General features: G+C 37.1%; 1 protein-coding gene across 1 annotated transcript; it reads left to right on the forward strand.

The window, feature by feature from the left end:
- Positions 1–2287: 2287 nt before the first annotated feature.
- Positions 2288–21265, forward strand: EFHB (EF-hand domain family member B). The gene is given in 14 exon segments (XM_075747042.1): positions 2288–3945; positions 4268–4330; positions 5665–5808; positions 7564–7744; positions 8378–8488; positions 10489–10618; positions 10989–11072; positions 12858–12925; positions 13952–14037; positions 14808–15015; positions 15388–15459; positions 15462–15590; positions 16110–16291; positions 20370–21265. Coding segments are annotated over 14 exon segments (1689 nt in total). The 5' UTR covers positions 2288–3879; the 3' UTR covers positions 20535–21265.
- Positions 21266–24973: the final 3708 nt, after the last annotated feature.

The following is a 24973-nucleotide window of genomic DNA, read 5'->3' on the forward strand; positions in this document are numbered from 1 at the left end:
TGAGTTCCAGTTACCATATTTTGGGCTTGATAGATCTGTGAATGTTAGTGGTGAAGAAGAGTTTCTTCTGTTGTAGTCTGGACAAATAGGTGTTTAAGAAAAGCTCTGAAATTGCCCAGATAGCCCTCCCAGTGATCATGTTTTCATATTTTGTGTCATCTTGGGTCATATGTCAAATAACAAAAGTGAAACTGTTGGGTGATGTTAACAAAAAAAAAATTATGCTAGTAGGGCATGATTTTACCAAATGGATTTCTATCTATTTCAGCATTTCGCTGCAGAATTTAATAATATGTACCGTTCAGTCTTTTTGTGTTTAAATGTGACTCTAGATGTGTAATACTAAATGGAAGTTGACTGTAGAGGATGTGCAGAGTATCTTTATTCTGTTTGAACTTGCCAATTTTTTTTTTCATGTGTCCATCTGTTATAATTTCCTTTGTTTTGTCTGTCTTCCATCTCTGCTTGTCTACATTGTCTCTGTACATCCATTGATTTGGTTGTATCATAGCATATAGAACGTGTGTAGCACATAGAAATCAGTAATTTTCTATCTGTAAATGAGGTGAATAAAAAATGTGAAAGTAACCAGGCAATAACAACAGCAAAGTGTATCAGCATGGCTAATGTCCTTCAAGAGTTTCACAAAATTTGCAGCATTTTACGTCAAGTTTTCTGGCCTTCAGAGACCTTAAGAAATTTACAGACTTTAACTGCCATCTATGCTAGCACCATAGTCAGAATGAGAACTGTGTTGCAGAACGTGGGGTCTTTCTGCTTCATAAAGAAAGTAAAATGCCGGGGTTTAGGCAGTTTCCATTCCTCAGTTTTAGCCTGAACAAGACAGAAAAAGGCTTTGTGGGAACTGGATATTGTGGGAACTGGATGGTAGCAAATAGTGATAACTTTCAAATGACAAGCACTGTTTAGTAAAAAAGTACTGCTGTAGAAGGGAATATGTTGTTCAACTGTTTCCAAAACAGATTTCTCTAGAGATCCAATTTTTTTAACGTAGGAGATAACAAATTCTTGCTGTAGTCAAGACAGTTTTGATTTTTTTTTTTCCCTAAAAGAGTGCCATTTTTTTTGTTAATTCATTGGCTTATTGTTAAAATTTACAGATCCTTCCTACCCTACAAATATTCTTCCTGCACACCAACTAACTTTGAATCTGAGAAGGAACAAATATGACACTGATTCAGAAAATGAACAGAATTGTGAAGAATTTGGGAGAAGGGGCAGCTCTTTCATTGAATACATCTACATGAAACTTTCAGTTCACATTTCGTATCTGCACTGTGGCCTTAAGAAAATACCTGTAAAATAGAGGTAAGAAATTCTAGCTTTTACTACCCTTTCTCATATCGTGTGTCTATCCATGATACACTGAGAATGCACTTAGCCTGGCTTTTACCAGGCTGAATCCTATCTGCTTTTAGTGCAATTCATATGAAGGCAAAATCTTTCCAAATTCGTCCACTACTATTTTAGTTTCATTTCTGACTTCAAGATTCACCTTTTTAAGAATATTATTTTTTTCCTGATAGGGTGTGAAAATAAGGATGCAGTTTTTCCAGCTTAATAGTAGACTGGTTTTTATATAGGTGAAAGAGATGTATTCTTCTCTAACTTTTTACTAGCCAGTTTTCTACAGTATCCACCTTGCTATAGTAATTTATAATAGAAGCAACTACTGCAGTTAAAAGTATTTTCCTGCTTTTTCTGGCACCTGGATGCATCTCTCATGGAAAGCAGCCAGCAAGGCATTTCCCTCTCCCACAAAGAGGCTAGCAAATGAGAGCATTTCTAAGAGCAGGTTTGGGGTCTGAGGGGGTTTAGGCTCTGCTTCCAAGAGATGTGTGACAGATAGCTAAGAGAAGCATGCATATTGTTAGTAGGTTTCAAATTGATTTATAGCGACCTGCATCTCTGCTGAAAAAAAAAAAACCACAACAGAGGGGCAAAACAGAGAAGGCTGAGGACTTCTGCTTTACTTGTTCCTGCTGTAGGCATTCTTTTCACATTGCCAGGTCCTATTTTTCTGCCTTTGATGCAACCCACTCCATCTGGGCAGAGTGGATTCTTTCAGTTGGCAAGTGTGGCCACCTACTGGGGAAAAAAACCAATGTAAAAATAAATCAGAAATAATAGAATGTACAAAAATGGTAATACCTTGAGCACAGGTAGACAGCCAGCTAGAAATACAACAAACACAAGAATAACAGTTCATTTCCTGTGTCCTACTATTACCGTATAATTCTGGTGATACTGTACTTTGTTCTTCCTTTGTATAAATAGTTCCCTCTTCTGACAGCTTTATTCTTACCCAGTTACTCCTCTCAATCAGATCAAATCCATCCCTGATTTCTAACACCTGCAGTTTTGTTCAAACCCAATTTAGCCTTTACTAGGTAGAAACCTAGTTTCTACCTGTTGCACCTGACAGATGAACGGATCACAAGGCAAGAGGTAACCGATCATTTTATTTATTAAACTACCAACAATTATTGCTTTATTTGGCAGAATCACTCTAAACTTTAAGTCATAACAAATATGACAAGTATAAATGAACTGAACATGTTGAGAGTTCACAAGAGCTTCTTTAGTTCCGAAGCAGTGGTGGATGTCCTGCATTAGCAGTGTTGTACAGCCATGTCTACTGCAGAAAAGCACATCTACTTTTGAAAAAGGGCACCAGCAGTTGCCACAGCTAGATAATAACTGAAGATAATGTATGTTGCCTGGAGAAAACTAAGTTATGTTCACACCTGTGAGAAGCTAGCTGATCCCAGTACCAACAGGTACCATCAATGCCTCTGGCAGCTGTAGCAGGTAGTCAGGCATTCCTACCACCCGGTGGCCCGGTCATCAGAGAGCAATTGCTGCCCAAGCCTCTCATCTTCCATTTGTAGGAAAGGGTCCTGAGAATTCAGTTTTAATTTAGCTTCCTTCATTTTAAATCCTTATCAAACAAATGTTAGAGCTGAGAATAAAATAGCAACAGCTGGTAATGTTTGTTAATTAATGATGGTTAAGGCTTGTATGTTTATCTAAAATTGGCTTTGCCTTCAGGACTATAGAGAATGGAGCAGGATGTGATTAAATTTAGATGTTTTGCTGGGAAGAAGGGGAGAGTTTACTAAATGTCACCTGAGAGTAAAGTCTTTGTAAGAGCTGAGGGGCTTCTAAACCACAGTGAAACTTGTTCAGTCTTACCCATGCTGCTTTTCTGAGATGATCCACATCTGTTTCTAAAAGGCAAATACAGGGGTTTAGATGTACGATGTGTGTACTCATTGAAAACAAACGAAGCATTCACTTGTCCTGATATATGGGTGGCGCTGACAGGCTTCTCTCACCCACCTCTCTGTGGTTGCGTAGATGGGGGTTGTACTTTTCTCTAGAGGAACAGTCTCAATATAAAATATTTTATTAGTATGTTTATACATGTGACAAAATTTGTGAAAGAGGCTGTATTTTTTATTAGAACAATTAATAAAGATTTAAAGTTTGATCAGACTTTGGACCACATAAGACCACCTTTTAACCCAAAGGTGACTCAACCCGCCTGTCTGAAAGCCAGTGGTTTTTCAAGGACTTTAAGTAATTAGTCTAAGAAACTTACATCTGCAGTTGAACCTTAATTATTTCCTTAGATCACGATGGTTACAAAATAGCCTGAGTGCGGTTTCCTGGCCTTCTCCAGGGGGTGTGAGGAGGCGGACGGCGGGTGCTGGGTGCGAGGGAGATGGCCGGAGGGGTGCGAGGGCGGCCGCCCCGCCCGAGCGGTCCCGTCGTTGCCTCCAGGGGGCGCGGTGGCGCCGCTCGCCGCTGTTACCAAGCGCGCGGGGTAAACGGCCGCCGCGGCCCCGTGCCGCCATGGCGGGGAAGGTGCGGACCGTCTGTGAGGGGAGCTTCACCGACAGGTTTCCCGAGCTGTCGGCCGTGAGTGCCTTCGCCGAAAGGGTCCTACCGTTGCCGCCCATCCGCTCTCTGCGCCTTTCTGGGGCCGGGGTCTTGACGTGGGCTGAAGGAAGAGGCTGGAGGAGGGGCAGCGTGTGGGGCAGGCAGGTGCATCTGAGTGGGGTCACCCCTTTTTCCCCAGAAAAATGTGTGTGGCTCCTTTTTTTTTTTTCTTCCTCTCTCTTTTATCAAAACGGGGACAATTAACAACATCTTGTGCAACATGTCAGATCCCAATTTGACTAGTTGTGCTTATTAGTACAATGGGTTTGGTTATGCCTTATTTTTTGATTGTATTGTTTAGGCTGGAAAGTTGCTTCCCACTGGTGATACAGCTGCGAGTTGCCTCACTGAGGTTTTACCCCGGGTGAGTTGGTTTATCAGACGCTCTTTGTGAAACTTTTGTAATAATTTTGCATTAGTGATTTTACTTTGAGACAGGCCCTAAAAAAAATAAATCAGTGAAACCTTAGTCATTTTTAATACATCCCTTCTCTTTAGAAACTACTGGGGTTTTTTGATGCTCGTTTTTGTCACATGGGAACATAGAGAATAGCTGGTAGGATTGTAACACACTTCTAGTGGTTCTTTTTCACTATGCATGTTTTAGAAAATTGACCATGGCTGCTTAGATTGGACTAAATAGAATTGTTTTAGACAGTTTTTTTCTGGTAATACAATTATAGTGATTATTAATAGGAATTGCTTCTGATGGAGGTCCTTCTTCCTTGTCAAGGATGGCCCTCAGAATTGTGCTTCCCACTGGTCCTTTCCCATGCCCCTGAAGAGTCAGAGACACACAAACAAATCCCTTAAATAGCAGCTCTACCTTTAAATGGGTAATTAAAAAAAACCCAAAACTGTGGTTAAAATAATTTCTGACATTGCTTCATTGATGGTGAAATTGTTGTGAATCAGGTTAAAGGTTTCTGAAGTTGATAAAGGTAACATCTACTTTTCATGAAGTGTATGTGAAGAAGCTGTTACCCATCTTAAAGATGGAACCAGATAGTTGAAACTTAGCAACTCTCTCATTACTTCTGTTGCTGGGTTGATAAGATTTAGGCTGGGCTATGTTGACCTTATGCTCAGAATATCAGCATCTGCAGGAGCATACGCATGTGTTACAGCCCTAAAATGTCCTTATATTTTGTTCTTACCTCTATGGAATCATACTGAAATGGCAGTACAGAGGAGGGCCACGAAGCTGATCAGGGGGATGGAGCACCTCTCCTATGAGGACAGGCTGAGAGAGTTGGGATTGTTCAGCCTGGAGAAAAGGCAGCTCCGGGGAGATCTAACTGCGGTTTACCAGTACCTGAAGGAGGCCTACAGGAAAGACGGTGAGGGACTGTTTATCAGGGAGTGTAGTGACAGGACAAGGGGTAATGGGTTTAAGCTGACGGAGGGTCAATTTAGACTAGATGTTAGAGAGAAATTCTTTACTGTGAGAGTGGTGAGGCCCTGGAACAGGTTGCCCAGAGAGGTTGTGGATGCCCCATCCCTGGAAGTGTTTAAGACCAGGTTGGATGAGGCTTTGGGCAACGTGGTGTAGTGGAGGGTGTCCCTGCCCATGGCAGGGGGGTTGGAACTAGATGATCTTTAAGGTCTCTTCCAACCCAAACCATTCTATGATTTTCTTTTCATTAGTATTTTTTGAATATCTGGTGTAAAATTGTTTTTGCTTTGCCTTCTGTATAGCCCATTACTCCAACTACTGTGCGAAAGTTTTGAAATACAACAAATCCAGCTCCTGTTGTTGAAGGAATATTCTACGGCAGAGCAGATGATCCTGACATTGCAGCTCACATGACACATGGCATAGAGTCATGCTCTTCGTGCAGTGTAAGAATGTGATTCATTTACTTTTGTTGTAGAATGGACAACTTAAGAATGTCTTTAATAAGAGCAACTGATTTCTTCATAGGTAGGGATAAAGGTACATAGCTGAGTGATTTAAATTGCAGCATTTCGCTGCAGTTGTAGATTATCTGAATTCTGAGATCAATTCATAGGATTTAATTAGCGTGTTTGAAATAAAAGTCATGGAACTTCAAGTGTTTTTTTATCAAATAACTTTTGCAATGACTACCAAATTATTAATTTCATTTCAACTTTTAAGTTAATGAACAGTCTTCTACCCACAAATTTTGCTGCTTTCTTCTTTATTGATTACAGATTATTAGCTCTTAGCAAGATAACTGCTATCTGAGAATGTGCTTATAGTTCAGTATAATAATTATGTATTCTTTCTTACTTTTGGGTTGAAACTGATTTTGTTAGATAAAAAGTGATGTTTGGATATGTCAGATTATCTTGTGTGTATTCTTTGCTTCAGAAATTGTTTTTGTAAGATGTAATTGAACAACTGAGGAGATCGTAGGTGATTTAATCACATGATTATTGTGCTAATCTCTAAAAATAGCAGTTGTATTGGTAAAATACACTTTTATGATGCATTTTATTAGTTGGAGTTGTAAATTAGTAGTTTTCAATTTTATAAATTAGGTTGAGGCAAAGAGGAGTTCAGGTCTCAAAAATAAGTCTTCAAATTGAAACACATAATCCCTGATATTAGAGGATGTTGAGTAGGACATTTATTAGGCATATCCAAAATAAAAAAAATCAGGCTCTTGGTGTCCCTCCTAAGAAGTTTTACATTGAATGGATTGATCTGTTGAAGACTGTTTCACTCTGCATAATTAATTAAATAGTAAATGGAGGAAGAGTTGGAATCTTGGTGAGTTCTGTAAATGTGGGTTTGGATCAATTGTATTTTATACTACTGTTTTTAATATTTCTTTATACAACATTCAACAAGAGTCTAATGATAAACCTTCTCTAGAGTCCTGATGACTTTGATGGGTAGCCTGAAAAATCACATGATTTTGGAAAATCAGTATACCCTGTTTTGATATTTTTGAAACTTTTTTTTTCCGAGATCACCCCCAAAGTTGACCTAATTTTAAAAGTAACTTTTATTGACCAAAGCCCAGTGTGTACACTGAGAAAAAAATTTTGTCCAACCTAGTGCTAACCTTTGAAAACCCTGATGAAGTAATTTCTGTTGTTATGTGTTATGCCATATTACTGTATATCTTGAAATACTGTCTTTAAATTCTCCATCAGCAGAATTGAGAGTAGCTGTTTAGATAATAGTCTTAACTGCTAGACAATAGATGTATTTAATCATAAGCACCAGGAGACTTTGTTCCAGAGATGTTATAATGATAATAATATTCATACTTAAGTTTTGGTCATATTATAATTTTATTATAGATTCTAATGTATGCTCAGAACAGAATGGGCGCAGTCTGAGATTTTATAAATTAACAAGTGGAATTAAAAAGTTCTGTCTCATAATGTGTATTTCATTTAGCTGGAGATTTAGCATAGCACTTATTATTAGTGGTATTTTCTCAAAATGCAGTTTTGTAACTTGATAGATAAAATTATGTCAGTGTGATCATACAAGATCTCATTAGAACACTTATGATCAAACTTTTGTTTGTGTGTGTGTGAGGGGGTAGCCATATTGATGTGTGAATGATTAAAATTTGCTGGTTTTCCTGCCTCTTGTGTTGTTTGTGATGTCTTTAGGCAGCTTCATTGATAAATCCACCTACCAAAACTTACTTTCAAGAAAAAATACAAGACAAAAAAGAAGCAGTCTACTTTAGGAATCGCCAAGCACCATTGGGCAGATCACATGATCAATCTGCTATGTTACCTGAGGGTTTGGATATAATTAATACTACATTTGGAACAAAAGTCATCCAAGGTAGGAAAATTTAATGTTAAAATGTATTTCTTCTAAATACAAGTAATCTACAATTAGTATCTAGCACATATTCTATGCATCCAACAATTCCAGATTAATAGAAAAGTTATCATTATAGCAGTTACTGAAAGGCATAAAAATGTACTAGTATTTTTCAGTAATGATGAACAAACAAGCAATTGAGAACATTTGGTAACTAGTAGGGCTTTTTGCTCTGTTCCAGATCTGTCTTCGTTGATTTCCTTGGAGAGCTGTTTAGGTAGCTGACAACTTACCTTCCTTTTCCCAACTATTCTAATAGTTCTAATGAAAGATACTACCTTGACTTGTGGATCTTTCCTCCCTGGACTGGAGCAAATCACATCTGTGTTGACCATGTAGCTCTCTTGCAGCAGTTATGTTCATCTCGGTTTCTCCGTCTTTTTTGTTGCTTCCCCCCCCCCCCCCCCCCCAGTCCTATGTCATTATGCTGTAAGATTCCTATAGATGGACAAGAAATGGGGTAAAAAGCATCATCCTTCCACAGTATTATCATCTTCTCTAACAAGATGTTGTTTAAAATTAAGAAACAACCAAACAAAACAGCCACCTCTCTTAGCTATCCCAACCATATATTCATTCCTTACTTTCCAGATGTGTCAGCTGGAGAGCTTATAAATCCACCAAAAACTTTTGAGGAAGTAGATAAAGAATCCAGAGAAGGGCATGATCTGTACGTTGTGTCACATAATGATTATTATGCGGGTAAGTTCAAAGGCTGAAAAGAAACCCCATTAAAAGTTCTAATATAAATAGAGGTACTTGTTCTTCATTGTGTCTTCAACACATATTGTATGCTATTTTTGAGATATCAACTAATACTTTTTACTATTGTATTAATACAATATAAATTCTTTTTAAAACTAATGATGTGAAAAAAATACTTATATGCAACTGAGAGAGCATGATCTGTTTCTAGAACTGTAGATCAGTTCATGGTGGATGTATTAGACAGTATAAGAACTTAAGGAAGGAGTTGGAAACCTGATTTCTGTTGGGTGCTATTTGAAAAGCAAAGTATTTCCAGGAATCTAGAAACTTGTAGATGCCCTGGTTGCTTACTGAGTTTGGCATTGTTTATGCCACTGAGAGCAATCTCAGGCTTAAAGGCACAGACTGTGAGCCCAACCCAGTACTTTCACCTCTGGTTCCTCTCTTTTATCAGGATCCAAAGAGACTTTCAGGTCAGCTAGAGTTTCTGATGGAGGGCTCAGCATCAAGCTCTGGTTACAAGGAATTTTAGGCTGCTGATTGGCTCTCTGGAATGCAGGTTCCTCAACCTGCAGCATCCAGTTTGTGAGTCTGTCTCACAGCCTCTGTCACTGCCCTTCCAGTGGGCTGTGTCTCCACTGTTTCAGTCTCTGGGGGCTGTGCTTGTGTGAAGTGGTCTGCTCAGTGATAGTTACCCTTTATCTTGCAGGTCTGCACAGGAACAGAGGAAATGCAGTACATGTATTACATTTGTAGCCACTTCTGTTTTTCCCAGTTCCATCATTTTCACAGGCTGAGAGACTTTCATTGCTGGTCTGTAAGATTAGTATTATAGTAAAATTGCCCATTGCACTAGTGCCAACAGTTTTATAGGTGCAGGCCAAACCTGTCAGAAATTGCAATACAGATATTTCAGTCGTAATAATGTAAATTTTACCTGGAGGCAGTTACATAGAAGTGAAATTACAGTACTGTGCTCACTCATTGAGAAATTCTACTACGGGTACTATGGTACATATTTATACTATTGGTATAAATTGGTGTAAACTTGTAATTTTATTTCTCCTTTTCCCCACCTGTACTAGGTGTTTTAGTGGAATTATTCATTATCAGTTTCTGTCTCCTTTGTAATTTCCATCCACAAGATCATGGAGAGGCCAAGCCAAAACTAGTCAGACAACAACAAAAAAAAAAAGTCAGCTGTCTGCCCCAGTTTGGAACAATAACATAAAAATTCCATGCTGCCATACAGCCAGAGGAAGCCCTTGTTAGAAAGCATGTAGTGAATAATATTTTTTTTAAGTTCTATTTATCATTCTTGTCAAGTGATTGAAAAGAGCAGGAAGAAACAGAATGGCATTTCTTTCTGTGACAAGAAACATGTGCTTGCGGAATACTTACATAGAGTACTTATGTGATATTCATGTATGTTAAACTTCATTTTACAGGCAAGACTGGATTAATAGAGTAATGAAAAAGTAGAGTAATACCTTGTTTACAGTGAAGTCAGTGGCAAAATTTCCATTGAAGTCAACATAGAGCATATCTGAAAATGCAGCACCTCAAAACCTTTTTTTTTTCCTTTTAGCATTTTTTTTAACAAATAGTAAATTAAATGGTACATGTCTCTGCTCAGCTACAGGCATTATAAAGTGATTTATTTGCGTGACCCTCGCTACTTAGGCTACCTGGAATTTTTTCATTAATTTTGTTGGGCTTGTGTTCAGTCAGACATAGAAGGGCATACAACTATTTTACCACTGAAACAGTTTTTGCTTTTTATTTTGCCTTTTATCTTCACTTTTGACAATGGGATTATTCCTGACTACTTAATAAACATGGAGAATGCAGATTAGTTATCTTTAATCAAACAGAATTGTTAATAAGGTATTTGCTTTTGTTTCTTCATTGTTTTATCTTAAGAATGAAGATATTTAGTACATTTTTCTTCCTGAGGTGTTTTTTACAGGTTGAAACGCTTACTTTTTCCACAGGGGAAGCAATAAATAGGAAGTATGACTCACCAAACTTCAGCAAGTTTTTTGCTTATGGAATAGAAACCCCTCACTTTAAAGATGGGCAAAGTGTATCCAAATCCTTAAATTGGCTCTATGATCTGCAATCGTAAGTTGCAATGAGTTAACTAGTGAATTAGTGGTGTGAGTTCTCAAGAAGAGTCTTCATATTTGAAGTTAATTTTACATCTCACAATCCCATCCTTAGCTGTATTGAACTGAATAGAAAGTGCTAGGAGTAATTTTCAGAATAGTTTATCCAAATCAGTTCTACCATAGTATAAGAGTACTTGGCATATCTTTAGCATTACGTAAGACATCTTTGATTTTAAATAGTGAGATTTTCCAATTACTAAATTTGTGTTTGTCTTGTAGAGGAGTTGTTGTTTCCTTTTAACATATAATAATATTTTTAATATTATTGAAGAATGCTGAATATTGTTAAACAAATGTGTGAGAGTTATTTTCATATTTTGTAGGAAGAGAGCAGCAAAAATTGTATCAAAACGAAGTGATGATTTCAAGGAAAAATTTCAGCCTCAGATTGGAAAAGTTCTTGATCCATAAGTAAGCAAAAATACCTTCCAAGAACGAAATTCACTCATGTTTGCTGAGTCTCCAATATCTTTTTCTGTCTTGGGTAAAAATTATAACTGTGTGCTCAATGCTTCCACTGCAGCACTTAATTACAGAAAGGGACTTTCTACTTGCCCTAATTGGGCTGGTAAGTATGCAAGTTACTAATGAGGGCTGTATTGTGTCTATGTGGTGAAGTTAAGTCTTGCTGTTTAAATAGTCTATATCTGAATTGATCAGATTTGCACCAAGCAAATTATAAGCACACTGTAACGCTTCATTTTTTTTCCTTTCTTTTGCAGTTAGGAAGGTTTGAAAGAACTTAAATGTCTCACCTATTATTTGGGGATTTGACCATTTTACTTACTTACTCTGACACTGTTTTTGGTGATCTTTGTTACATCACTTGTATTTTCACATTATTACTTCCTAGGAAAAGGACTCAGAACTGAATTGTGTTATTATCTAGCAGCATGTATCAATCTTAGTTGAATTATTACAATGCTTCATAAACCTCAGGTGATCTGGAACAGCTTTTTAATTTTACAAAACAGTGCTTATCAAGAGCTCCAGTAGTTCTAAGGTACAGTGTGGTCAGGATCCAGCTGTGCTACAAATCTGGGATGCTCTAGATTTCTGTAAAATTGTAGCTGAAGACTCAAACAACATTATTGACTTTGGTAGAAAATTTCAATTTTAAGCTCAAGATCACAGGTTTAAGTGACTCTGGAGGACGATGCCCATAGTACCCGTAGGGCGTGAACACAAATGTGAACCACCTTCTCCTCTCCGCTTCACTGTGTCCTAGCTTACTGTGAAGTAGGCCTGGAGTGTGAGCAACATGAGGCAGTGTGATCAGTCAGGGAATATGGGTTGAGGGCAAGCTCAAACCCAGCACTAATATTACAAGACAGATACAAGCTAACCTAATTTTATTTAGTGAATTTTACACCACCCATGTCCTATGTGTAATATGAAAGTGATAAATGAAAAATACAGATAGTAATTTTTAGATGACAGTACTTCTATCTCTGTGTGGGTTTTATTGTTTGTTTTTTTTCTATTTTAGAACAAAACACTGATTCTCTTTTCAATTTTGATGGTGATTTCTGATTCATGTATCAGTTTTAATTATTAGATATAGAGATAAAATGAACATTGCATCTTTTTCAAATTAAGAAATAAACAGTTCTTTAATGTCACCAAGAGCATCTTAATTTTCTGGTAAATAAAATTCTGGGCCGAGTTTTCCAGATGAATATTGGCTTAGTTGCTGGTTTTGGTAGACACAAAATTGCATGTGAAAAAGCATGTGAAATGTGATTCAATTTTTCCACTTTAGCCAAAAGTAGTTTATTTGGAGACATTCTTTCAGTTGGAGATCTGGTTTGTCGTAAACTTTCCTATTATTTGACAAGTATGTTATAAGGACTTTTCTCATTCATTTCTGTAATTATCTTAGGAAAAAAAAAAGTATTTTAGCATGGAATGTTTTTCCTTTTAATGAGTATAAGTCTCTTCAAAAAGTTAATGTTTACATTTTGTTGTGTTATATTACGAACAGCGAATGTTCTAAACCAGCTTATGAAGGGATGCTTTTCTGGAATGGCAACTTTGAAGCAAAGTACTGATAAACAAATTTCAGGTGAACTATGGGTATCATCCCTAATTATATAACAGATGATCACGTATTTTTTTAATAATAGTGTAGGGTTTATTTTGGCTATTAAAAACTTGTTTGACAATTAACAAAGAAATGTGCTTATTGACAGTATAGCAGAAACTATGAATGTTCCCCCAGACCATACATTTGGAATGTTACTCCATCCAGATGAATATGGTAAGTTCAGGGGCAGAATAAAAGTTTATCTTACTGATGAAACTATGCTGATGTGATTACTGTTGGTTGTGTAGTATAGAATTTTCCTAGTCTTAGAGGCAAGGTACAAAAAATTAAAAGTGACACTAAATTTTGGAGGGAAAATTTGAGAAGAATTCAAATTGCTAGGGGGAAAGAAAAAGAATGTCAGAAATAAAGAAACTTTAGTTTTTGGATGTTCATGGGGAGTTTTTGTGTTGGTTTTTTTTAAAGCCTCTGTATCTGAATGTCAGCAAAATGGGAAATGGCAGAAAACTCGTATTGACATCTAAGTGACAAAGTTAAAATGGCTATTTAAATCAAGTATGTGTCTTAATGATTTTTCCAGTGCTTATATAAAAAGACTAAAAATAACAAGTAATAAATAAGAATAGTAAGTTTTTGAAAGTAGCAGAGAGACAGAAAAGAGAATGAAAATTAAAAAAATACTAATTTTCATTGTGACAAAGTTTTGAAAACTAGTCAACTCAAATCATCAATATTGGGATTGATGGTGTTTTAATATTATATTTAATGACTAGGGAATAAAGTGAATAGTTAGGCAGCAAAAAATGTAAGTGGCTCAAATTTATTTAATTAGTCAAGACCAGAGAAGCCTTGCTCAAATTCTGCATAACCTTTTAAATGTGCTTTACTATGTAGGGTAATAAATATTTTCAATGTTTAAGTATGCTTGTCCTATAATGAACAGCGGAAGGAACTGAACAAAAAAATTTGTTATTAACAAGTAGAAAAGAATGTGTGTACATTGCTGTTAGAAGGGGATTAGGTCAGCTACTGCTATTTGTTATTGGACCGTGAATGAACTTCTTGCACTGTAGAAAGTGACCTTGCTGTCTGGGGCACTTGGATGAAGACTGTAGTTCAGTGTGCCAAAGCATTTAAAAACACTAATAAAGTTAGGATATGTAGAAACTGGGAAGAGTAACACAGAAATAGTACATTGTCTTTCTAGAAATCAATGGTATATAATTATCTGAAATATTACATTGATTGCAGTTCGGCAAAGTTTGAAGAAAGCTAACTATGAGAATTTTGACACGTTACCAGAAGCATTCAGGCATTATGATAAGGTTAGTGCTTTGAAAATGTATAAAAGTAAAGGAGTGTGTAACATTAGCGCTCCTGTGCTATGGAGATACAGACATAAAGAAACACGAGCATAGCAAGGCAAATATAGATGAAGACTATAAAGAAAAGGTAACTTCAAAATTTTTGTGAGTTTAACATACTGTGATAAGTTACGGAATTAAACACAACGGTATTTGGAATATCCAAGCTAACAGCAAGCAAGGGACTTGTAAGCAGAAATAATTTTAGCATTTTTTGCTCTTCAAAATTTGGTGTTTCTTCTTAAAAGAAATACAGTTGAAGGGATTATGTTCATATTTTCTTCCAAGCTGTACTTTTTGACTGAGTCACCAAGCATCAGAATTTCATATCTTTTCTTTTTTTTCTCTTTGAAAAATAATTTATAATTGACATTTCATATGTAACATTAATTGTAATGTATACAGAATGATTGATGCCTTACTTTCAGAAGAAATCTTGGCTTTGGCTCAACATTTATGATTAGATTGTTATCTTGTCACAATACCCTGTCACACTGACTTTCTTTTAATCTCAGATCACTGTATTACTTGTTGAAAATTATTTATTGGCATTTTTCATATTTTTATTTCTAAATTACTCAGTTTCTTTTTGTACTCGGCAGTGTTACTCTTCTGAAATGGTATGTCTAGTGCTATATATTTATATCTCTATCTGTATATATAAACACATATGTGTATGTGTTCCTGTTGGTGGAGCCTTTTTATAATGATAACTGTTTTATTTACAACAGAATGGTGATGGAATGATAGACAAGGATGACCTGCGAAAGTCCTGTTTTCAGCTTAATCTGAATCTAGACGATGAGCTCCTGGGTTCCTTGTTTGACTACTGTGATTTGGATAAAGATGGTCTGATTAATTACCTGGAGTTTACAAACTTTCTGAACTGGAAAGACAAAATGGCTGTTAAAGAGTTTGAAGAAAAAATAATTACAAAAGGTTGATGACTTAATACTTGGAAATTGTGGAGATGATCTTGTTCTTACAAAAGCTATTGAAAGAGATTGTTGGTGTAGACTAGGTGCTCCTTTAGAAGAATAGGGTTTAGAGAGAGCATTTACTCCTTGCAGGCCACCAGCAGAGCCTCAGATACAAATGTATCTCAGAACCCTGGAGTTCTGTGTTGCTTGTTGAGAAGGTGCCATAAATCAGGAGACAGTAAAAAAAATCTCATAGAATCATTATTAGATTGATTAGATTGATTATGTTATCTACTTTATAGTTTTTCAAGGATTCAAGCAATGTTTTATACCTCTTAGTCTATAATGTGCTGATAATAAATCCTGACTGTATCATAACTTTTGTTTATAGGGAAAAAACTAGATGCTCTTGTTCTGCCTGAAGACACAAAGACAAATGATGAGCCACTGCTGAAGCGGGAAGATCTGTGTTAAAAGAACTGGGAAGCTCAGAAAAGACGCCAACACTTAAACGATCAACAGATCATGCCTTTGCAAATTATCAAACAACTTCTTCTCAGTATAATGCTGTAGTAGGTGGTCTCCGAACAACCTGTAAGTACAGTGGACTGTACTTCTCACTTCAGAGCGTTATTTAAGACAAAATCAGGAACAAGTTTAAAAAGTATTGCTACATGTTCTACTAATGTACAATAGTGAATTCATTTATCTATACTAAATTTATTTAGGATTGTGGCTTGGAAGTTGGCATTGCTTGGATGTTTGGCATGGTTAATCCATTCAAAACATGAAAGTCTTTGAGAAACTTTGCTAGTAATTTTAGGAGAATAATATCTTCTTGGAATCACCTAAAAATGTTTTAGCTGCAAGTACTGGGTAAGTGTTAGAATATTACTGCAAGATTTCCTGTTGTCATGCTTCATGATGCAGCTGAAGCTAGGAATTCTAAAAATATGAAAAAAAGAGATGAGGAATAAAATGATATAAATTCTTATTGAACCTATGTGAGATGAAGTATCAAATTTATTCCATTTCACACAAAATGTTTTATCCTCTCTGGCACTATCTTTACATACAGGCTTTTGCATGCTGCCTGTTGATTGATTTCCACAGGTTATCCAGTGTGTGGTGTTCCAACTATTCGTTCTGATATTCCTGCTCCTCGAGTTCACCGCATCAGTGACAGAACTAATTATGGTGATGAGGCCAATGCTTATGCATTATTGTTCCCTTCTGTTTTCAGTCAAAAGGCAGTGTATGAAAGAGACTTTTTTAAAACAAGACTAAAGGCAGAGGTAATTTCTTCAGAATATTCTTCCAAGATAACTGTACTTCTAGCCATGTGGGAGTGGAAAAGCATATTATCCAATAAACAGGTTGTAAAATTCATTGTTGCAACATTGCCATCTTTCTTTACATCCCTTCAGCTGTCATCTGAAAAACATGTACTCTCCACATTCAAAATTATTCATAAAGATGGTAGATATTAATTTTATTGAGATGCAACTTCAATAACTAATATAAGGAAGTATGTCAGGTTGTTGCTACTCACATGCTTAAATGCTGTGTCAAATGAGGGTTGGCAATTAATCTAGGGCGTAAGAGTCTATGATTCATGATTTCTGCAGTGTGAGAAGAGCAGAACAATTGTTAAATTTCCATCCTTGCACATATTCAAATTTCTTAGCAAGGTCCCAAGCAACATGGTTTAATGGTAAAGTTAGCCCTCCTTTGATTATGTGGTTGGATGGATGATCTCCAAAGATCTCTTCCAACCTAAGTCATTCTATGATTCTATGAGTAGATGGCTTAAGAAACCCCACAAGAAGATTTTTACAGATGTGTAAAACTAGTTTCTATCACAGAGGGATGTTCAGTGGAAAATTTTACCCAAGGTGTGTCTCTTCAAACAAACCTGTGGGTTTTGCTAATGGCAAATTCAGCAAACTGCTTGAATATACCTTTTAAGTGCTCTGCTCAGTCATGGTCATAGGCTCAGATCTATGAAGGACTTGTACGGTGAGAGAGGATATAGGGAATCACACACCAATGCTGTGCCATTTCATGTTTCTGAAGAGAAAGATAGGACGTGAGACTGTAGGGACTTACCTGGGGACTCTATGATTTTTCTATCTGATATCTCTGGGAGCTGCTACCACTGTTATCTCACAGCCCAGAGTTCCTCCCGCATAAATACTAAAACAACTTTGCTGCTGCTTTGGTATTGTTTACTCTTTTGCTTCTACATTTGTATGCATTTTCTACTGAAAAAATATTGAGAGAACTGTGTTAGCTGAAATACAATTTATGAGATATTTGTAACAAAATGTTAAATTCCAATCTAAAATGAAAAAAAGAAGCCTTGACAACCTCTTTACTAGTCATTATATTAAGTATTCAGTCACATTTGAAAGTGGATCAGGAACTTGAGTATACGTTTTACAGAAAAGAATGTTGCTAATTAGTGGCTGGGGATGTAAAAGTTGTGGTGTCATGTTCTATACATATCCATAAAACGGCTTGTCAGAATGTCGTGTACATGAGCATTTACCATTTTATAATCTAGCTCTGAAGCAGGAAATCTGTGCATGCAGAATATAGCTAACAGTAAATAGAATTTGTGCTTCATTGAGAAGCCCATTATACCTGTCAAGAACTAGATAGAACTCTTCTCTGAAGTTATAATGTGGCCTGAGATGTCATACACTATTGTAGGCTATACAGAGTTCAGTACAGAGCCGCCTCTGAGTGTGTTAAATCACCCTATACTCATGAAATGGACTGTTTCTGTATTTTACTGATGGTCTTTGATTTATTTTGATATGGAGCATTAATAATTTTAAACATGTAATAGTTAATGAAAAGATTATATGAAAGCCTAGAGAAAAACTACCAGTTTTTGTATAGGCCTGTAGAAGTGAATGCAAATTCTGACTCATTTCATGAGATGACTCTTTGTGTTACAAAAGAACGAAATAGTTCTAGGGTCTGTAGTTTTCTTCACTGGAATTTGTCCTGGTCTATTGAGGAGAATAGAAGTTATGTAACTGAATAATAGCATGTAATTTATATTCAACATGATCATGTTGATAATAGGTAAGGGCCATTTTAACCCCATCTGCACACTAGATAGTCTGTGGTTTAGTCAGTGATTATTTTGTGGCTGTTGATGAGCTGGAACAGAGTTCTATCTTAATATGGTGAAGCCAAGTTACGAGAACGTGTAGTCCTTTATGGTCCCATCAGTGGTATCCTGTAATGGAATATTGCTTTTAGTTTAACTTTTAAATTTCACTAGCTTGTTGAAGACATTAGATCAAATCTGGTTTGTTTTCCTCATGAGTAATATTATTGATTTAACTGAAACAGCACCTATGCTTAAAGAAAAAACATTTAGTCCATGTTTTCCTCCTGTAATTTCAGCTGGTGTAAGCTGTCATTGATTTATTGGCTAAGATGAAGCTGCAGATTTGCTGTACTGTGGATCAGGCCAGTATTTATACAAAAGACAGTTTTAGAGAATGATGACAAGGTTGATTTGACTGTGTTAAAGGTCTTACTTTATCATGCATAAAATCTCCAGAGCATAAATATAACACCCATGCACGCGCACACACGATACAATTGAAGAAGCCAAACATTTGCTAATGCTAACAAAAGCACATGTCGATATTCTTCTAAAGCCACCTTCCTCTAATGAGTCACTAGGTCAGTTTAATGAGGCATGCAGCAGGAAGCATCCAAGTGAGAAAATATGGAAAAAATATTTCTGCTGAATTACTTTTGTGTAAACCTATAGCAAGACCCAAAGTTGATGTGAACCATTCCATTTTAGTCCCTTCACCCATTTATCTATACCGATTGAAGATCTTGTGTATAGTATTCTTGCTGTGAAACACAGACAATAATGCAATCTGATTTATGTCGATAACTGCAAACAGTAAAAATGCAATGGATAAACAGGACTTAGGGCTTTAAAAAACATTTACTTTTCCCTGAATCTTCTGTGTTTGATTTTTCCAATGTTGAAGTTGCATCAACATTACTTTATTAACTAAAGACAATTTTGTACACCACAGCTTTCATCCCAATAGGATTCAGGTTTACTTAATGTGGTGGGTTGACCCTGGCTGAGGGCCAGGTGCCCACCAGAGCCGCTCTATCACTCCCCTCTTTCATTAGACAGGGGAGAAAAGGTACAATGAAAAAAAAACTTACGGGTCAAGATAAGGACAGGGAGAGATCATTCTCTAATTATCATCACGAGCAAAACAGACCGAACTTAGAGAGGGAATTCATCTTATTTATTACTAAGCAAAACAGAGTAGAGGAATGAGAAATAAAGCCAAATCTTAAAAACACCTCCCCCCACCCCTCCCATCTTCCCGGGCTCAACTTCACTCCCGGCTTCAACCTCCGCCCCCCTCAGCAGCACAGGGGGACGGGGAGTGGGGGTTACGGTCAGTTCATCACACGATGTTTCTGCCACTTCTTCATCCTCAGGGGGAGGACTCCTTTCATGATTCCCCTGCTCCAGCATGGGGTCCCTCTCATGGGAGACAGTCCTTCACGGCCTTCTCCAACGTGAGTCTCCTCCACGGGGTGCAGACCTTCAGGAGCAAACTGCTCCAGCGTGGGTCCCCCACGGGGTCACAAGTCCTGCCAGCAAACCTGCTCTGGCGTGGGCTCCTCTCTCCACGGATCCACAGGTCCTGCCAGGAGCTTGCTCCAGCATGGGCTTCCCATAGGGCCACAGCCTCCTTCAGGTGCCTCCACCTGCTCCAGTGTGGGGTCCTTCAGGGGCTGCAGGTGGAATCTCTACACCCCCTCATCCTTCCTCCATGGGCTGCAGGGGGACAGCCTGCTTCACCATGGTCTTCACCATGGGCTGCAGGGGAGTCTTGCTCCGGCGCCTGGAGCACCTCCTCCTCCTCCTTCTGCACTGACCTTGGTGTCTGCAGATGTTCTTACATCTTCTCATTCCTCTCTCTGGCTGCAAAAGCGCTCTCTAACTGTTTTTTTCCTTCTTAAATATGTTATCACAGAGGCGCTGATTGGCTTGGCCTTGGCCAGCGGCGGGTCCGTCTTGGAGCCAGCTGGCATTGGCTCTGTCAGACACAGGGGAAGCTTCCAGCAGCTTCTCACAGAAGCCACCCCTGTAGCCCCCCCGCTACCAAAACCTTGCCACGCAAAACCAACACGCTTAAATAGGAACTTCTTTGGTTGAGGATGCAGGATGTCATCTGTAGTTTTTATTTAAGAGTGGGAAAATATTCTTTGGCAAATAGAGATTGCTAATATATGTAAAAGCCAAACTCTATATTGTTTAAAGAAAATGCTGACCAGAATTACATGAATTGTGTTATTTTATAGATTGCACAAATTCTTCTCAACATTGTCATGGACATTTCAGATGAAGGGTTTGAAGAGATATGGAAGCAAGCCTGTATGAAACATCCAAAAGAAGAGGTTTATGTAAAAAGCATCAGGAATGTACTGGATGAGATACACGGATCACACACAAAAAACAATTACTAATTCTAGTCTTTGGGCATTGCATTTATTCAAATTGACATCAGTCATAATTCTGATGCTGAATACAATAAACATTTCCAATAACGTGTGTTTAAAGAACTGGAATTCACTGTTTATTGTCTTTCTGGATAGTGGGTTCACCACATATGAATCTTACTGCTATCATTGCTGTTAGTAGGAACTGATACCCAGATGAATAAAAGACAATACAGCATGTTTATAAATGGAATGCAAATATTTATCTTATATTCTTTATTTTATCTTTTTTACAGTGTTTCTAAGTCTAAATAGTAATACTTGGAGTATGGATACATTTTGCATTTTCTAATTTACTTTTTTTCTTTCATAAATGGGAGGACTTTTTTAAAAGTACTTAGGATAAATGTTTCAGATATGCAAGACCTCTTAAAGATTATTATCATAGAATGGCATCCTGCCTTGCTTGTGATGTTCCATCATACATTGTCAACAAAATGGTAGGTAACAGAGATCTGGTTGTGGTGAGTTATTTGACATGTTAAAAATTTGTGTGAGAAAGTGCCTTACAGTAGGATCCTAAGGAAACTACACAGTCATGGGTGTGGGATCTAAAGTGTTGTCATGAAACAGACTCAGTAAGAACCAAAGGATTAAGAAGTGCAAAAATAAATGCCCAATTCTGTGGCAGAGGGTTCATATTTTTATGCAAGCTTATGGCTATTAGGTAATAGTATTCAGCTTTCACAAACAAGAAAGAGAATGGATATTTAGAGGTGTATGTGCACATTACATAAACACACAAGCTAGGTAGTCGGAAAAGTTTGGGAGATCTTTCAGAGAGCTAACTGTTCACCTGTGACCAATGCAATTTCTTGGGAAGAGTGATTTTCATAAATGAAAAGCACTTGAGGATCATTATAGAAATCTCAATGAATATATGTGAAGTCCCATAAGAATAAACAATCGAAAGCAAGTAATACTAAAATCTGCAACTGAGAATTAGAATGTTCACTCTTTACCTACAGTACTGAGCTTTGTATACAACAAATGGAAATTGTTCAGTATTGACAGTGAGAATGATTACTTTTCAACTTTTTCAAATTAATTGAAAAGAAAAATCCTTGCTGAATGTAATCTTAACATACAGGATTTCAGGAAGGCTATCACTTTGTCATCTATTGGTGCTTTAAATACCTTAGTAAGATTTGAAGGATGTTGTTAGCCACAAGTTTTACTGAGTTCTACAATGTATGTAATAGTTCCATGTATCTTAAATACTAGGAATGCATGTGTAATGCCAGCTTAAAATTTCATTGTAACGCTTTACTCACATGATTGTTAAGAATCCTCTTTTGCCAGTGTTCTAGGAGCTTGTGATTTACTAGCTTGTTATGTGAGATCCACAAGCCAGACCCTTTTTTACTTTATTATCGTAGCACTAATAGTAGCTGTCTTACATCAAGTAGAAAGAATATGCTTTCTGGTATCTCCAGATGGGTGGTAGAAATGCTGCATGATGAAGGCAGCTTCTTTCCTGCTGTGAATGAAAGTTGTTCTGCGGTGGTGTTGCCTTGCCTTTCCATCCTTCTGGAACTCTGTGCATGCACTGGGAAGCACGCAGGAAGCAGACTGTGACTGTCTCAAGTGAAATCATGACAGAAAGATGAATGTACTGCTAATTTCAATTGAATTTATTATGTCAGGATTTCATTACTTCCAGTGAAATTCTCTAAAGGTCCTCTGCTACTCACATAAAGTAGGAGGGAAGAATCCTCTACGTTAGTTGTGGTGCGCTTCCAAAAGCATAGGACAGAAGTAACTTAAAAAAATAAATATTGTTTTTCTCCTTTGATAGAAAATTTTAGATGAAAGACTTAAGCTCACTTCAGGGGGGAAAAAAAAAAAAGGTACTAGGTCTGTGTGTGTCTGTGTGTGTATATGAGATCTGTTGTGTTTGTTCAGCAGCTGGAAATTCTGTGTATCCTAATTTTTGAATCTACCGTAAAGATGCCCACTTTCGTTCCTCTACTTTCAGTAGAATCTTTTCCTTTGTCAGTGAAATGGAATTGTGCAGTCTGCTAAATAAGTCCAGAATAAAGACAACTGATAAATCATGGTTTAAATTTTTTGCCAGTATGTTTCTAACCACAGACTAAAGGTTTCCTTTTGAGCTTGGGTTTGAAATGAACTGGAAATGATGTTCACCTAAACTTACCTCTTCTGAAGCTTTAAAGGATTAATCACTGAACAGAGCTGTAAATTCTACGTGTAGGTGCTTGTTTTCCATCACTATATATGTAGGAGGCCCCTGAAAGATTTAATCGCTGTCACACAGACTTTTGTTACTTCTGTGGAGTTTCCCCAATCCTTTTGTTTCCTTTTGATAAATGCTTTATGCACAGAGTCTTGGTGTAGATTTTTGTATTTAATTCCTGTTTGTCTTCCCAGCATGTGTGAATTCAATAATACAGGCTTTAGAGCTGCAGGTGTTCTGTGATTTTTTTATGGTTCCCTTAATATATTCCAATTGACAGAAAGTAAAAAGTTTGCTTTCTTCTATATTGCAGTGTGATTGCCTTTATCTAGGTACGGAGTTGCTTTAACCAGGACAGCACACTACCTTTCAGTAACCTGTGGACTGTATCCAAGGCAAAGTTTTCCAGAAAGGGTTAGCAAAACAACCTTTACTATGACTCAAAAGCCATGTGTTCTAAGAGCAAATTTCGTGCTTGAGTGAATTTTTTCTGTTAACAGTAATATTACAAAATCACAGAGATTGTAAATATGTTGACCAAGACTTTGTGGACAAAACTAATAAAGAGCAAATCCTGACAAAGGTGAATATTGTGGTAAAAATCTGAGTTCTAGACATTTTGGGCCAAATTTTCTTCATTGAATTTTCATAAAAGTAGACATTGGATAAAAGACACAGCATTCAGATGTTTGTGCATTATTTCTCCATTAATCTCTGTTTCACTACAATGATTATTCAAAGAATAGCATATTCAATAATTACACATTTTTAATTGGTTCTGTCAAATGAATTGAGTTCCTCTTAAGTTCATCTCGGAGCATATGTATTGATTTCCAGGGACAGAGCGAGGAGTTCTTCCTCTCTACAGAGGTAGAGGCCAGTGTTTTCTTCTCCCCAAAAGTCATGCCAGGGATACTGACTTTCAACACCTGAAAACACTTACCTGTAAAAGATATGGCTGAAGATTTGAATGTGCAAAATTATTTGTTACTCATTCTATATTTCTGGCTCCTAATCTTTAGAATGAGAATATTAGCACAGATAAGTGTACAGCTAATATGACTTATTTTGCAGTGACTTGTGCTATGTAAAGCAGATGTTGGACTCTATTATTCTTTTTACTGTTGTGTGATGGAAAAATTTGTCTATGTAATGACTTGTGTTTGAGATGCTGGAAGATGCAGCCCACTGGCTTCTATAGAAATGTATGTACACACAAATGTCAACCTTGCCTTGATATTATTACTACATAACTTTAATGTATGTCTTAAAAATATAAGTAATTTTTTTTCAGTAAATTAAGAATTGCTGGTTTTCAGCAATTTACCTGACTCAAGTAAATTTCCTGGTCCTGGAACTCATTCTTAGAAGTGAATGGCCAGTTTTGGTTGGTTGGTTATTTTGGTTTTAAACAACTGTATGTAATTATTTGGGTGCTAAATAGAATGCTAATAACTCTATGCTAAGAAGAGTGTTTCAAATGGATGGCTAAGCAGAAAAGGAGGTATTGGGGCAAAGCGCCCAGGAATATGATTTAAGTCTTCATCCTGTCAACAGATATGAATAGGTAGGTTGTTTTTGCAATGGTTTATACAGCCTAATTAGTTGGTGTTTGCCATTAGGAGGTATTTCTTTGGAAAGCAGTTATTTGCATTTGCCAGTCTATCATTAGGCACCATCTGCCTGTGTGGTTTCACCTTGCTGAATGGCCAAAATGCTTTTCTAACAGATGGGTATGAGTTTAGGCATGCCAAAGAAACACTAAATGCTGCATGGTTGAGTAGTTGGGATAGGATCTGTGTTTCTTTATTACTCTTTAAACCTATATTAATTTTGAAAATACCAACGTAGATTATGCAAAGCTGTAGGAAAGATTTTTGGCATCTTTGATCGGGATTAATGTGCAAAGGGAAAGGTAGTTAAAAGAGTCTTTGCTGTGGTCTGATTTGCCAAGATAGGTGCTCACCGATTTCTGCCAAATGTGTGTGGCCTCTCTGAGCAGACCAGAGCAGATAGAGAACTTGTGCATCCCGGGTCCACATTCCTGACTTGAAAATGTCAAAACCATGGAAAATTTATATTCCTTGGGACACAAGTCTGTGCAGCTGTGTTCTGAAATTATACTCTAGGAGATAAGGCAGTAAATTCTCTAATGCTTAACTAGTAAATCTGTGGTGTATTCTGCATGTTTTCAAAGCTCACTCCTCAT

This window comes from Balearica regulorum, chromosome 2 (genome assembly GCF_011004875.1).
Source record: "Balearica regulorum gibbericeps isolate bBalReg1 chromosome 2, bBalReg1.pri, whole genome shotgun sequence".
Classification (NCBI taxonomy): domain Eukaryota; kingdom Metazoa; phylum Chordata; class Aves; order Gruiformes; family Gruidae; genus Balearica; species Balearica regulorum.